General features: G+C 37.5%; 1 protein-coding gene across 6 annotated transcripts in view; it reads left to right on the plus strand.

Moving 5' to 3' along the window:
- Window positions 1-16,622, plus strand: part of HERC3 (HECT and RLD domain containing E3 ubiquitin protein ligase 3) — a 113,993-nt gene that overhangs the window by 47,846 nt on the left and 49,525 nt on the right. For all 6 annotated transcript variants that reach the window (XR_012516881.1, XM_074396427.1, XM_074396426.1 and 3 more), the window contains 6 exons: window positions 7,833-7,992; window positions 12,070-12,146; window positions 12,926-13,147; window positions 14,090-14,181; window positions 15,104-15,234; window positions 15,808-15,968. Coding sequence is in view for 5 of the 6 variants with exons in the window: in XM_074396427.1 (XP_074252528.1) it covers window positions 7,833-7,992; window positions 12,070-12,146; window positions 12,926-13,147; window positions 14,090-14,181; window positions 15,104-15,234; window positions 15,808-15,968 (843 nt within the window). In the remaining variant the exon portion in view is untranslated. The remainder of the gene's footprint in view (window positions 1-7,832; window positions 7,993-12,069; window positions 12,147-12,925; window positions 13,148-14,089; window positions 14,182-15,103; window positions 15,235-15,807; window positions 15,969-16,622) is intronic.

Below are 16,622 nucleotides of genomic sequence, written 5' to 3' on the forward strand. Positions count from 1 at the left end.
GTCTCTACTAAAAATACAAAAAATTAACCTGGGCATGGTGATGCATGCCTGTACTTTCTGCTACTCAGGAGGCTGAGGCAGGAGAATTGCTTGAACCCAGGAGGCAGAGATTGCAGTGAGCTGAGATTGCACCACTGCACTCCAGCCTGGGCAACAGAGACTCTGTCTCTAAAGAAACAAACAAACAAATAAATAAATAAATAAAATCTCTAGACTCACAAATAAATAAATAAATAAAATCTCTAGACTCATAAATAAATAAACAAATAAATAAAATCTCTAGACTCACTTGGTTTCTCTGCCAAATGTTGTCAAGCATTTAAATGAGAAATGATACTGATGAAATAAAATCTCCTCCAAACAATAGGGAAGACAACCTGAAGAAGAAACTCACATGATTATGTCAATTGATACAGAAAACAGGATTTGACATTATGCAGCATCTGTTTATGGTAAGAACTCTCATGAGAAACACACTAGAAGTAGAAGGAAACTTTTCAACCTGATGAAGGACGTCTCCCAACAAATCTTACAGCTACATCAAGCATTGTTGAAAGATTGTATTCTTTTAGTTCATTTGGGGTGCTGTAACAAAAATACTACAAACTTGTTGGTGTATAAAGAACAAACATTTATTCTTATAGTTCTGGAGGCTGGAAAGTTCAAGGTCAAGGTGCCAACAGATTTGGTGTCTGCTGAGCACTGTCTTCCTCATAGATGGCACCTTTTTAGCTCTATCCTCACGTAGTGAAAAGGACTAGTTAGCTCCTCTGTGGTCTCTTTATAAGGGCACTAATGTCAACCAAGAGGGCTTTGCCCTCTGACCTAATCACTTTCCCAAAGGCAGCATTTCCTAACACCATCACCTTGGGGGTGATTTCAGCATATATATTTTCGGGGATTCAAACATTCAGACCATTGCACTAAGATTAGGAATATGGCAAGGATGTCTACTCTCACTACTCCTATTCAGCATCATACTAGAAGTTCTAGCCAGTGTAATAAGGAAAGAATAATGGGGGCAGGTGCTGGGGGGAAGCAAACAAATTGGAAAGGAAGAAAAAGAAAACAGTCTCTGTTCTCAGAAAAAAAAATCCACTGAAAATTGCAATGTCTATATTGAAAAATTTTTTTAAACTATGAGTTAAATTTGTAGGATTCAAGATCAGTACACAAAAATCAACTTGTATATATCAACAATATGCAGATGGAAACTGGAATAAAAAAATACAATTTATAGTTGTCCCAAACAAATAAAATACTTAGTATGACTTTAACGAAACAGATTTATATGTTGAAAACTATAAAAGTCTGGTAGAAGAAATCAGAAACCTCTGTAACTGGAGAGACGTATTGTGTTCATGGATTAAAGTCCTTAACATGGTAAATATTTCAGTTCTTCTCAAATTGGCATATAGATTTAACACAATTTCAGCTAAAATTCCAGTAGGTTTCTTTCTTTTTTTTTTTTTTTTTTTGTAGATATAGACAAGCTGATTATAAAGTTTATATGGGAAAGTAAAGGATCTAGAATACCTGGAGCAATTTTGAAAAACAAGAATAAAGTTGAAGGAATTACCTGATTTTAAGACTTACTATAAAGGTATAGTAATCCAGGCTATGTGGTACTGACAGAGGTGTAGAATTGGTCCGGTGGAACAGAATAAAGCACAGAAATATATCCACACAAATGTGGTTAATTGACTTTTGATAGAAATGTGAAAGATATTCCATATAGAAAGAATTTTGTTTTTTATCAAAGGGTAGTGAACACTTGGACATACATATGTTAAAAAGAACCTTGATCTAAATGTCACACCTTTTTAAAACAACTCAAAATGAATCACAGATCTCAATGTAAAATGTGAGACTATAAAGCTTTCAGAAGAAAGCAGAGGAGAAATTCTTCATGATCTGAGGCTAGGCAGAGAGTTCTTAGACATGACACTAAAAACATAGTCTATAAAGGAAAAAGTCGTTAACGTGGACTTCATCTATGAGTGCATTAAGAGAATGAAAAGACAGTCTACAGGCTGGAGAAATTATTTGCAAATCACATATCTGACCAAGGACTTATATCCAGAATATATTTAAAAAACAGCTCAACAATAGTGAAATAAAAAATTTAATTTTAAAAATGGGCAAGAACTTAGAACAGACACTTATCCAAAGAGGGTGGATGGCAAATAAGCACATTAAAAGATGTGTGACATCTTTAGCCACTAGGGAAATGCAAATTAAAACCATGATGAAAACCCATTTTACTTTTTAGAGTGGGTAAAATTAAATACTGATAATAGCAAGTGCTGACAAGGATGCAGAGCAACTGGACCTAATTGCTGGTGTTAATGGAAAATGTTTTGGCAGATTTTTTTAAAAAAGAAATTAATTAAACATATATTTACCACATGACCTAGCAATCTCACACCTGGAGATTTACTCCAGTGCTAGGAAAACTTACTGTTATACAATAAGCTGTATATGAATGTTCATTGCATCTCTGTTTATAATCACTAAAAACTGGGAACATTGCTCTGTCTGTCATCCATAGTACAGTGGAATACTCCTCATCAAAAAAAGGAACAAACTGTTGATACATGCAACCACTTAATTGAATCTCAGAGGCATTATGAGTAAAACAATCTAGTTTCAAAGGGTTAGACACTGTATGATTCCATTTACAGGACAGTATAAAAAACTGAAAACTGTAGTGAGAGAAAACAAATTGTTGGTTGTCAGGGGTTAAGGACGAGGAGAGGGTGCGACTACAAGAAATAGCATGAGGAGCATTTTTGGGGTGATGGGACTGTTCTGTATCTTGATTGTGGTGGTAGTTACATGTGTTCGAATTCATAGACTTACGTACCAAAAAGTCAGGTTTATTCTATGATAATTAAAAATTTTTAAAAGCTAACTCTGGTTTCAGTGCCTTGGCTCAGAAACAAGATAGAATACCTTTTATGAAAATAGTCCAGATACCCCAAAATGTTTAAACCAAAGTAATTAATTAAGAAAGAAATTGGAATATGGCTTTGGAAAAGGACCTTTTAGATACAGAAACAAAGAAAATGAGGGAAGGAGAGCTTAGTCATGTTGTGGGAGGTGGGGAGACTAGGATGAAAATTAGATACCAGTCCCTCTTCTGTGTTGAGAACTGCAGAGGTACTTGAGTGTATAATATTTTGTTTTGAGTGGTTTGCTGAGATAAAGTGTATCTCCATCACTGAGACTTTCTGTAAAAGTCTGCTGCACCCCACAGACTGGGTTGATAGTACTTTGGAGGAAAAGTAGTTGGGAGAACAGAGTGTAGCAGTGAGAGGCAAGATAGGGTAAGAGTTCAGTGGGAACAGGAAATCAGAGTTACGGTGAATGTGAGGATTTAGAATGTGTAGAATGGTAGAGCGAACAGCTGGGTTTCCTACAGTATGTCTCTGTCTTGAGTTTTACTACTAAAGAAAAGTATAATTGTAGAGTAGACAATTTGGGGAAAAGCAGAAAGGAGAGATCTAAGTGGTGAAAGTTTAACCCTCTTTGTCCTACCAACTGCTTACGTTTATTTTATTATCGTTTTATTAGTTAAAACCTTAGTGCCAACTGTTAATCACTAATTCTGTATATACCCTATGTAGTAGTCCCTCCTTGTCTGCAGGAGATGTGTTCGAAGACCCCCGGTAGATGCCTGAAACCCTGGATAGTACCAAATGCTATAGATGCTATGTTTTTTCAATCTGATAACCAAGGCGGCTATGAAGGGACTAACAGGCAGGGAGAATATACAGCATGGATATGCTGGGCAAAGGGATGAGTCATGTCTCAGGCAGAGTGGGACAGCAAGAGATTTTATCACACAACTCAGAATGGTGTGCAATTTGAAACTTATGAGTTGCTTAATTCTGGAAATTTCCATTTAATATTTTTGCACTGCACTGATTGCAGGTAACTGAAACTCTGGAAAGCAAAACCTCAGATAAATGTGAACTACTGTCCTTTCCACCCAGCCTCTGATATTGTTAACCGTAAGCCATTGGATGTGTTTCTCATCTGAACAGACGATGAGGAAAGAGAGTTAATTTTCCATGATTTGTAAGTAGGGTATTCACTTTATAGGTTACTTTTACCAATTTAAAATCTGTCTGATTCTTTTCCCTGAGGGAAGATAATATAGCTTAGTTAAGTATAATAGGTTTTGAAGTCAGACAGACCTGGTGTCCATCCCAGTTCCACCACTCATTAGTTGTGAGTCTTGGCCAAATTACATCCTCTTTCTGAGCTGAAGACAGCTATGCTGCCCTTGCCTCACAGGGTTGTTGCAAGGCTTAAGAATCTGCATCATCCATCTACCCTCTAGACTCATATCATCCTTCTCAGTTACCATCTTTTGGTGATTAAATGACAAATTTACCATTAACTCAAAAAACATTTAAAAGTTATGATGGGCTCAATAGCCAAGTAGAACTAACCTTAATAATGCAAGTCCAGCTGAACTGCTGACTAGCTGTAAGCAGCACTCCACATTGGCCACTGTGCTGCCCTACCTACCATGACTCGTTCAGAATTGGAAACATTGCTAAAGACTTCTGAAGACTTTAAAGTATTGCTGTGAAAGGATCAGAGAGAAAATATACTTTCATCCTCAAAAAATGCCAAATGCTTCTTCAGTGTGTTTAGTTATTTTAATGTGTGGGTTGAGGTTCTATCATGATCTGCAAAATATGGTGTATAGTCTTGATGGAATGAATCAGAAGAGACTGCATGTGAAAATGAATCAGAGGACACTGCAGCCTGAATGTTCCCAAGTGGGGCAGGGGTATATTCAGAGAGAGGAGTGAATGAGGCATTCATCAGCACACTGTGCAGACCTGGAGGGTAGATTCTAGAAGAGGGATTATAGTTACAAAGTGACAGATCTCCAGCATGAGTTTGATGAGCACAGTTTTCTGTCCAGGAAGACATAGATTAAGTTAGACTTGTGTAACCAGTGGTTTGCTTCTTCGTCAGCATTTGTATTGCTGAACAGTATTTCTGCCTTTGTGGCTGCAGGTTTTATTGTTGTGGTGAAGGTAGCTGGAAGTCTCTTTTAGTGGTTGATGAGTGATGGGACAGGAATTGGTTTGCTGAGAGATTGACCTGACTGGGAGTCAGGGGTTGCTGGAATCCAGATGTTCCCTTTTGGGGCTACTCAGCTGTAGTTAAGACAAGATCAAGAGAGGGATGATATTGAGAGATTGAAGGCAAGAAGACGGCAGACAGATCAGAGCAACAATGTCCTGTCAGGATAATGGGGAGACTTATTAGTGTTGTGTTAGATCATTATGCTAACATTGAGACAGGTAAGGCTGCTGGTCCGTAAGTAGAAAGGTTAGGTACCGAGGGACAGGCCTCAGTCGTGACTGAGGTATCAGGCTAGGTCCCAGGCCTAGAGAACAGAAAAGCTGTCCAAGTCCTGGAATTGGTACAGGTGGAAATTTGGTTAGAGTGGAGTCTGAGCCACTTGGTCTCCTTTGATAGAGTTCCTTACATTTTTGCAAGATAAGGATAGGACTGTTGTTTGTACCTGGTGCAAGGCTGAGTTGGGAAGTAAGTAGCGAGTAGAGGTTAAAGAAGATGGATAATGGGAATAGGAACTATAGAACTTTCTGTTTATTATGGTAATTTCCCTGGCATTATCATATTTTCAGTTAACTTTATAAAAATGTTATTATTTTGAAGGAATATATGCAAACTGTGTTTAGTTAAATAACAGTTCCCTGCCTCACCTGTCCTTATCCTTGAATCTCACTCCCAGAGGCTGTCATTTCAACTCCTTAGCTTTTTTTTTTCCTGTTTACCTTTATGTTTCCAAATAACATGCTTATAATACTACTTCTTGATTTTTTTTTCAATATTGGACATAATCTGGAAACTTCACACTGGGAAAAATTAGAGTTCTGTTATATTCTCTACCCACCCTTTTCTCTTTCTCACCACCAGACACTGATCCTTCCCTAAATAGTTACTCTTGTAAATAAAATTTGACAGTTATTAACTATGGAAAGTATTTTTGTTTGGTTATTATGACTGCATGTACCATGATTGCTTTTCTTTCTAATAAATCATTTAGTATTTCCTGAAGTTAATGACTTCAGTCCCCCCCCCCCCCGCCCCCCACAGTAATCTATATCTAACCTAACCTGTGTATCTCTGGTAGAATTGTAAAACTTGTAATGCTCTAAAACTCTTTAAATAGTGTTTTATTTTTCACTTTGGAGACATCCCTTCACCTTTGCTTCGTAGGCATGCTGCATAGCTGTCTAGAAAGGTTCTTCACCTCTTTCCTGTCTGTGTGAGATTCTTGGTTCCTAAATCCTGAGTTCTTTGTTTGGGAGGCATATCTTCCAGTAGCTTTCTGAGGAAAGCAGTATGGGAGGTAAAATATTTTGAGAGCTTTACATCTCCAAAACTACCCTTTGTCCCCTTTGCCTCATATTTAGTTTACAGTTGGTTGGGTATTGAATTCTTGATTGGATATCACTTTCCTTCAGAATTGTAAGGGCATCACTCCGTTGTCTTTCAGTCTTCGGTGTTGCTTCTGAGAAGTCTGATGCCATTCTGATCCCTGTTCTATTGTATCTAAACACTTTCTTTTCTAGAAACTTGTAGACTCTTTCTTGGTATTTTGAAATTTCAAGATGGTTCTACAGTAGATATTTTGTTGATCATTATTCCAGACACTTAATAGATCCTTTCAGTGTGAAATTTTTCCTTTTTTTTTTTTTCCAGTATTTTTATCTTGTGTTTTCTTTATTCTCTTTCTGGATGTTGGACCTCTTGGAATAATCCTTTAATTTCTTATCTTTTTTTCCTTCTGATTTTCTCTTTGCCTTCTTCTATTTGCTAGAAAATTTTCTCATTTCTAACTTTCAATCCTGCTTTGAAGGTTTTTTTTTTTTTTTCATTTATCCTGCCACATTTTTGGTTTCCAAGATATTTTTGTTTGTTTCCTGAATGTTTGAGTAATACTTTCCTATAGCACTCTTTTTCTAGTTCATGAATGGAGATATCTTCATTTATTTCTCTAAAGACTTTTAAGAAACTGCTCCCTGTGTGATCTGTTTCTTCAGAGTTCACTTCCTTCTGTTTATGTTGTTCTTTGCCTTTCTTTTTAAAGTTTTCCTCACACATAGGGTGATCCTTTTGTGACCTTTTACATTTAAGAGTAAAGTGCTAAAATGTGAGTGGAGCTGTGTGCGTATGGGTGATTCTTACTGACTGGTGGGAAGCTGGACATTTCATTGAGGGACGTACCAGTGTCACTATCTGTGGGTCTTTTCTTTTGGGCCAGTTTTCACAGAGAGAAATCCTTCTGTTTCCTGGCTGGATACGTACATGACTGTGTTCCAGAACTGAGAGGAGAAAGCTGTTTAGAATTGTGGGTGTGTTTGTGTCGTGGGGAGAGGGTCTCATTGTTCCAGGCAGAGTTTCACTCACTCCCACTAGTTTTAGGAATATATTTCATTTCCACTCAACATTTAGGCCTCTTTGATGGAACATCTCCAAATAGTAAACCTTCAGGCTTCTCCCTGGATAGAGAAGCACAAGGCACATACATGGCTCTATAGGTTCAGGGATCATCTGGGATATGTGTGCTACTATAGTTATGTATGTTACCCTGGGTCGCTGAATGTAAATTGATAGAGTTTAGAAATATGTGAAATTTATGGTCTCTATAAATATTCAGATTAAGTGGTTCTTGTTAAAAAATAAAACCGCCCAGGAAGATAATCCTGTGTAATGGTAGCAGTATTCCTTTTTCTAGGTTGTACATTTTCTTCCTTTGGTTTGGTCTCTTTCAGAACAAATTGGAGCTCTGGCAGATCAGCATATCATTCATGTGGCATGTGGAGAGTCTCACAGTCTGGCCCTCAGTGACCGGGGTCAGCTGTTTTCTTGGGGTGCAGGGAGTGATGGTCAACTAGGACTCATGACTACTGAAGATTCTGTGGCAGTGCCCAGGTAAGAATGTCACAGAGAGGAATATGGTTTTCAAATGTTAGTCTTTTTAAATATTATTTCCTGCTGTTGATTTGTTAGACTCCTTGCTTTTCTCCTGTTTTCTTCATTTAATTGCTATTTTCTTTGTGACGCTTCTGTGCCTTCTACTGTTATAGCACTTGTCACAAAAGTTGTAATTATTTATACAAGTGTCTGTCTCTGGTTAAAAAATGTGAGTCTGTTGGGAACTGTACTTTATTCTAGTAGCCTGGTTGCTTGCTGAGTGCCTGGCAGTCAATAAATGAATAAAAAAGACATCTTTCACATCGTAGACTTACTAACCTTCAACTGAAAATTGCAAGTCTGAATTGCTGAATTAAGTACTTTGAAATAGAATCACAAGGCTCACCTGTTACTCTAATGAAAGACCAAATTACATGAAGCATTACAAACAGCTAAAATACCAGATATACACAGATTTTTTAATGCAAAAATATTAATACAGTAGGTTTTGAGTCTCTTAAAGATTTACTTAAATCTAAATCTTAGATGATTTAGCTATTCAATCAAAATCAACCCAAAACACAATTAAGGTTTTTAACGGCGTTTCATTTTTAAAAATGAAGTAATCTGTATGACAATATAGCTTAATATTCACTAGTAGTGTTCAAATTATGGTTGACTTCCAAGGCTTTGATTTGTACATAGTTTTCTCTTATAAGTTAATTGAAATAAATTCATTAATTTATACCTTTCTATTGTAGAAAGTAACATAGCTTTGATGTCAAAGTATCTATTAGTTGCTACTAAGAGAACATCCCAAATATTAAAGTTACTTTCAGAGGGACATTTTAGGGGTAGTGTATGAGTTTGTTGAAGGTTCTTAATGATCAAAGAGCTGCCATTTTATTTATTTGATTTTTACTCCTTTATGCTATGAATGTACCACATACCACTACTGTAGTACTTGTCACACACTTTGTAATTATTTAATATCTGTTTTTATTACAAAGCTGTGAACTATTAATGGCAGGATAATTGGATGACTTATTTTAGCATTATCTGCTAGGAGTACCTGACACATAACATTGCTCAATACAATTTAATAAATGGCCTCTCCTCCTCTGCCTAATTATTGTCCCTTTTAAAGGACAGCATATTCTTCTTCCTCTTCCTTTTTGCCCTTCTTAGATTTTTGTCTCTTTAATCAAAAGCTGTGTTAAATACGAGGAGCAAGGAGCTAAGAGTGATTTGATTCATTTCCTGATTTAGGGCAGGTAATGTCTTAGATTCATTTCTTCCAAAAACTGATTTAATTTTGTGGTGAGAGGAAGTGTGGCAGTAAGAAAAAAGAAGTGCTAGATTTTATGTTATGTGTAATATTAGGGAAAATATTTTTAGCATTAATGACAAAAATATTTCATTTGTTGATGACCGAAACACAATTGAGGTTTTTAATGGCATTTCATTTTTAAAAATGAAGTAATCTGTGCTACAGTAATAGCTTAATATTCATTAGTCATGTTCAAATTAAGATGACTTCTAAGACTTTGATTTGTATGTGATTTTCTATTATAAGTTAATAGAAATAATTTTTTTCATTTATATCTTTGTATTGTGGAAAGTAACATAGCTTTGATATCAAACAAGCCTTAGATTCTAATACTGGGTCTGTTACTTGTAAGGTGAAAGACCTTGGGCAAGTTGTTTAACTTTTCTAAGCCTCAGTTTCCTAACTTAAAAATGGAATTACTTATTGTGTACCTTACAGAGTTATGGGGAGGATAGAAGGAGACAAGCAGGTAAAGCACAGTATGTGCTTGCACTGTATGTGAACCCTCTTCCCCACCTCAAGGGTACAGTTTCTCTATTATCTATCTTTGTTCTTTTGACCTGCTTCTTTTCTACAGCAGATTGTGACAAGGGTAATGGTGGTGGGGAATTTGAGTGTAAACTTGATAGGAAAAAGGGTTGTTGCTATATAGCAACCTGAGAAACATTGGTCTCATTGGCGGTAATGCAGTTTTCAATTTTAGAAAATAGTGGTGTTCTACGAACTATGGATTAACACAGCTTGGGTGAATATCCAGGGAATTCATCTGAGTGAAAAAAAGCCAATCCCAAAAGATTACCTACTGTATGATTTCATTTATAGGCATTTTTAAAATAACTGAATTTTAGAAATGGAGGATAGATTAGTGGTTCCAAGGATTAGGAACAGGAGAAGAGGAGTGGTTATAAAAGTTTAACACGAGGAGTTCTTGTGTTGGAACTGTTTGGTTCCCACATGACTGTGGCAGTAGGTACTTGAACTTACATGATAAAATTAATACCCAGAAGTGAGTACAAGTAAAAATGGAGAAATATGATTAAGATTGGCAGATTGTATTAATGTTCATATCCTCAATATCCTGGTTATATTATACATAGTTTTACAAAATCCTATCAGGGGAAACTGGACAAATTATATAAGGGATTTCTTTATATTATTTCTTAAAATTACACATGAATCTGCAGTTATATGAATAAAAAAGTTCATTTCTATTTGATACTAAATGTATTTGTGAACTCTATTTTACATTTTCATATCTGAGAAAATAAAACGTGAACAAAAGCAGTATCTAAGTGTCAATCTAAATAATTCTCTATCCTCTCCCCAAAAGGATATCTATCTTCTAAGATACTCCTCTTCCAAGGGGTATCCGTCTGACCCCTTAGTTTCTGTGGCCCAATACACTTATGGAAGGTGAACATGACAACTTGTCAACTATTAAAATGGAGAGCAGGAGGTATTCCCAGGGAGCCCAACTTTCTTAGACAGTGCCAAGCACTTTAACTAGAATTTTCCATTTAATTCTCACCACAACTCTGTGAAGTAGGTGTTGTTCTCTCTCTTTCACATGAACAAGCAGGGGAATAAGATTTGAAGAGAAATCATGTGACCCTCCTCTTTACCATGCTAGGAAATTTGGGTTTTAGAGGCATGGCCCTTATTTTTTTTAATTGTAGTAAAATACACATATCATAAAATTTACCGTTTTAACTATTTTTAAGTGAGTAGCTCAGTAGTGTTAAATGTGTTCACAATGTTGTATACCTGATCCCTGGAATTTTCTTTTTTCTTGCCTTTTTTTTTTTTTTCTTTTTTGAGACAGGGTGTCACTCTGTAGTCCAGGCTAGAGTGCAGTGCTGTGATCACAGCTCACTGCCTTGAACTCCCGGACTCAGGCGATCCTCCCACCTCAGGCTCCCAAGTAGCTAGGAATGCAGGTGCATGCCACCACAATCAGTTGATTTTTAATATTTTTTTGTAGAAATAGGGTCTTGATTTGTTGACCAGACTGATCTTGAATTCCTGGCTTCAAGTGATTGTCCCGCCTTGGCCTCCCAAAGTGGTAAGATTACAAATATTAGCCACCGTGCCTGGGCTCTTGAACGTTTTTATCACACAAAATCAATTTATATGAATTTGACTACAATAGATACTTCATAAAATCAATTTATATGAATTTGACTACAATAATACTTCATATAAGTGGAGTCATACAGTTTCAGTTTTTATGACTGGCTTATTTCATTGAGCATAATGTCCTTTAGGTTCATCCATGTTGAAGCATGTGTCAGAACTCCCTTCCCTTTTAAGGCTAATTAATACTCCATTGTGTGTATGTACCATGTTGTATGTGTATACCCAGAAGTGAAATTGACATTTCACTTATTTTGGATGGTGGCATTGCTCTTATTTTGAAAGCCATGTAGACACCAGCCGTATTCTTAGGATCTTTCTTCTGTAGCTCTTTCCATTTGGCCCTGAATTGAAGAAGACAAGGTGAGAAGTAATGGAAGATTTTGGTTATGGGTCTAAATGCAAAAGTGTTTATTGTTGTTGTTGTTTTAAACAGTAACTACCTAAGAGATGAGGCTGATGAAAGACCTAATAGAATCATATTACATAAGATTATATATTTGATTTAAAAAAAAAAAAACCTGTAGGCAAGATGTTATTTATTACAGATATTTTACTTAGTTGGGAATATTTCTGATAATTGTGTTTGTGTGTGAATATTCATCTGAAAAAGAAAGCCTTTTCTGTTTTAGGTTAATACAAAAGCTGAACCAGCAGACTATATTACAAGTTTCCTGTGGCAACTGGCATTGCTTGGCTCTTGCAGCTGGTAAAGTAACATTAAACATATGCGAATGCTGTGTTAATTTTGAAATCATTTCTCTTTGTCTTTTTGTGTGATATTATCTAACTCAAAACTTTTAATTACCTGATTAGGGTCTGTGCATTGCTATTGGACAGTGACAGTTCTTAGATGGTCTTTGCATAGCTAATTTTCTCAGGGTGTGGATGATGAAGCAGGTGGTCATCATTGCTGCTCCAACTTTCCCAGGGGAAGATGAGCAGGAGACAGGACCATACCTAGGTGTTCTTGAGCATGGAGAAGATTGATTTTTCTTAGCGACAGCTAACTCTCAAGCTACATTCTACTGTCAAGTTCCCAAATAAATGAAAGAAAAGGAGTTGGAGAAACCTAAGTAAATCTGCACTTCTGTGTCCTGCTTGATCATCTGCAGAGCAGACCAAGTGGTCGTAGCTGGACCTCCTGAAGTCTTGGGTTTCATAGTCTTAGTGTGGTCAGAGTTAGTTCATCTTGCTTAAGCCTGGTAATTGGCTTGTTTGAAATTAAATTTACTTACGCATTTAATATTTTCTGTGTATAAATTTTATTAGCCCTTGAAAGGCAGTAAGACTCAGCTTACTTCTGTGTTACATCACATGCAAGTTTTGGTTTTGGCAGTCTGACAGCATGATGTGTCTCTGTTCCTTTGCTCTTGGGTGGGTTTGGTATTGAGGGCAACTGATAAATGATCCTAATAACTAGATTATTTTTGTGTGTGGAGCTTGTATCATTTGATGGTAATACCAGTTATCCTGTTCTTATTTCAGATGGCCAGTTCTTCACCTGGGGAAAGAACAGTCATGGGCAGCTTGGCTTAGGGAAGGAGTTCCCCTCCCAAGCTAGCCCGCAGAGGGTGAGGTCCCTGGAGGGGATCCCACTGGCTCAGGTGGCTGCAGGAGGGGCTCACAGCTTTGCCCTGTCTCTCTCAGGAGCTGTTTTTGGCTGGGGGATGAATAATGCAGGACAGCTAGGACTCAGTGATGAAAAAGGTAGGCAAGCCCTTCATATGTATGTGTTTAGTCTGGAAGCACATTCATTTAACACATGTTTCTTGAGGATCTACTATTTGCTAGCTCCATGTGAGGTACTAAGGGAACAGCAGTGAACAAAATAGAGAACATCCTTGTCTCAGTGGAGATTGTATTCTAGCGAGTGGAGGTACAATAAAACCAGTAAATACACAGTATATCAGAAGGCTTGAGAGTGCAGCTTCCTGCTTTACATACGGTGGTTAGGAAGGGCCCCTCTGATAAGAAAATGTTTGAGCGCAACCCTGTAGGAAATCAGATGAGAAATGGGACGCCTGGGTAAAAAATGTTCCTGTCAAAAGGAACCGGGTGTGCAAAGGAGCTGATGTGGGAAGATATGTAGCTGGCGAGAAGAAGGGGAAGAGTAGCACAGATGCAGATCAGAGAGGTTGTGTAGGTCCAGTTATGCAGGGTCCTAAGGGGCAGGATGAGCATTTGGCTGCTTTTCTCAGTGAGAGGGGAAGACACTGAGAGTTTGGAGAAGAAGCATCATCCACTTTGGCTTTGGGGGAAGCTGGGAGACCAGCTTGGAGGTTGTGGGAGTAAAGTCGGATTTTAAATGTATTTTGAAGACGAAATCAGTTGGTTTTGTTCACTGTTGAATGTGTGGTTTGAAATAAAGGAACAGCTGGAAGGGCAAAATGACTGTTTCTGAAACAGGGAAAACTGTGTGTGGGGTGGAGTGAGCTGGAGAGTGGGCAGGGTTGGAGAGTGTAGGGAAACCATGAGGTAGGCTTTAGGTAAGTTCAAACTGAGAAGTCTGTTGGATATCCAAGTACAGATGAAGGCAGGAAACTGAACATGTGTCAGTAATCAGGAATCTAAAATTCGTGCCAAGATAGTTGTGTATATTTCATCTCAAAGGCAAATGGTAGTGATATTCTGATACTTATTTTATTCTAGATCGAGAGTCTCCATGCCATGTAAAACTCTTACGCACACAAAAGGTTGTCTATATTAGTTGTGGAGAAGAACACACAGCAGTTCTAACAAAGGTAAGGAGCTCAGAGTATTCTGCTTTGGTGCTGGGGATGAGATGGGTCATTAGAATTGCTTGATTATTTTAGTGTAGTGATGGTATGTGATTACAGTATTGTGGTTTGAACTTGAATCCTCTCTTTAATGTGGGTTGGCTGCTTTCCAAAGGAATAGAAAAAGACTACTTTTTCATATATCTATGTTATTCTCTTTGGTAATCTTGTAGATTCTCTTAGTAACATTTAAGAATAGTTCAATATAAATAAAATACAGGACAGTGTGTGTGTGTGTGTGTGTGTGTGTGTGTGTGTGTATAACAATATCCCATGTTCCTTTAAAACAAATAAATACATAAAAAGAAACAGCAATTTAATTAATGTTTTAAAATAATTAATTTTAAATGTTTTGAAATTAATTTTTTAAAATAATTATGTTACTTTTGCTTCTAAATACATTCTAGAGAGAATGAAAATGTATTTTTATATTGAGCAAATATTCTTCTAGGTTCACTTTAATAAATGCCTTAACATTTATTTAAATACAGCTGTTAACAGCTTACTTACCAAGGAATTTGCAGAGGACTTAATTTCTTATATGTGAATGATCATGTGAAATCATCTGATTTAGCCTACCTCCTTATTTCTCCTTTTTTAAAATTTTGCTTCCTAACACATCATTGTACTTTTAAACTATTTTTAAAATTTACAGAAGGCTTACATTCTCTTGAGCAGTGCTATCTTTGTTCCGTAAAGATACAGTCTGAAATTCCCTTTTTATAATTTTTCTATTTAATGAACATCCTTACAGAGTGATTTTGGCCAAGTGTCAAGTGAATGCAGTGCTCTTGTGCACATTGTTGTGATAGGCATTTGGTATACAGGTTTTAGAGGTCTATCCTTAAAGATACAGTGAAGTCACATGGTGTTTGTTTCTTGTTAGAGTGGAGGTGTGTTTACTTTTGGTGCTGGTTCCTGTGGACAACTTGGACATGACTCCATGAATGATGAGGTTAATCCTAGAAGAGTTCTAGAGCTGATGGGTAGTGAAGTAACTCAGATTGCTTGTGGCAGGTGAGTGCTCCTCAAAGCTTCCCGGTATTCACTGTGACCCAGAAATGGGTCTTATCTTTGTAGCATTTAAGAATGATTATACCCAGTCACCATCGTTTTAAGAGATCTTAACTGCATGCATGCCTACGGTGAAGTGTGGAGAAAGTCAGATCTTAGTAGAGTGTGGCAGCGAAGGGTTTTAGAAAAGCAGAGCAACATGGAGACATTAGGCTTCTTTTGGGATAAAGAGTAGCAGGATGTGGGGAAGGGATAAAGAAAGGAAAATGAGAGTCCCAAAGAATTTCTTGGAAAGTTTTGCCTGAGTCTACCTACTTCTTTCCGTTCATCTTAGAGGCTACAGGCAGCAGATCATTCAGCTCTTTCCTGACTGGCCCCCCTCCCCATGACCCAGGGTGTTAGAGAAGGATAGTATTACCGAGAGCAGCTGCTGCAAGAAAAGTCACGTGTTAACATGGGGAAGGCTCTATAGGAGCACCCTGCACTGTGCTCACATGTAGAAGCTACAAGTCAGAGTCAGAGTGTACACCCACGTCAGTACAAACTATGCTGATGAGTTGAATTATTTTTTCACAGACAACATACCCTAGCCTTTGTGCCTTCTTCTGGACTCATCTATGCATTTGGTTGTGGAGCAAGAGGTCAATTAGGAACTGGGCACACTTGTAATGTTAAGTGCCCATCTCCTGTCAAGGGTTACTGGGCCGCCCACAGTGGCCAGCTTACAGCCCGAGCTGGTAAGAATGATCTTCGCTTGAATGTAATGGTATTTTAAGTGATGAAAATAGTTATTTACAGAATATGTATCTCTTAATTAGTCTGAGGTCTTTTGGAGGGAATGAAGATAAGGTATTTTTTAATATCAGTAAATAATTTCAGTACTGACTATGCATGAAGCTCTACAGTTGAGATCCTAGAGAATAAATAAAGCAGGCAATATTGTTGTATAAGACTGTTCTTGCATTGCTATAAGGAGCACCTGATATTGGGTGATTTATGAAGAAAAGAGTTTTAATTGGCTCATGGTTCTGCAGGCTTTACAGGAAGCATGGTGCAGGTATCTGCTTGGCTTCTGAGGAGGCCTCAGGAATCTTATAATCATGGTAGAAGGTGAAGAGGGGGCAGACACTTCACATGGCAGAAGCAGGAGCAAGAGAAAGAGTGGAGGGGAGGTGCCATACACTTTACACCACCAGATCTCACGTGAACTCAGAGCAAGAGCTCACTTATTACCACTTATCACCAAGGGGATGGCCCAAGCCATTCATCAGGGATCCCACCGGCTGCATGATCCAAACACATCCCACCATGCCCTACCTCCAGCATTGGGGATTACTACAATTCAACATGAGTTTTGATGAGAACATACATTAAAACCATGTTATTTTGTT

This window comes from Saimiri boliviensis, chromosome 3 (genome assembly GCF_048565385.1).
Source record: "Saimiri boliviensis isolate mSaiBol1 chromosome 3, mSaiBol1.pri, whole genome shotgun sequence".
In the NCBI taxonomy this organism is placed as follows: Eukaryota; Metazoa; Chordata; class Mammalia; order Primates; family Cebidae; genus Saimiri; species Saimiri boliviensis.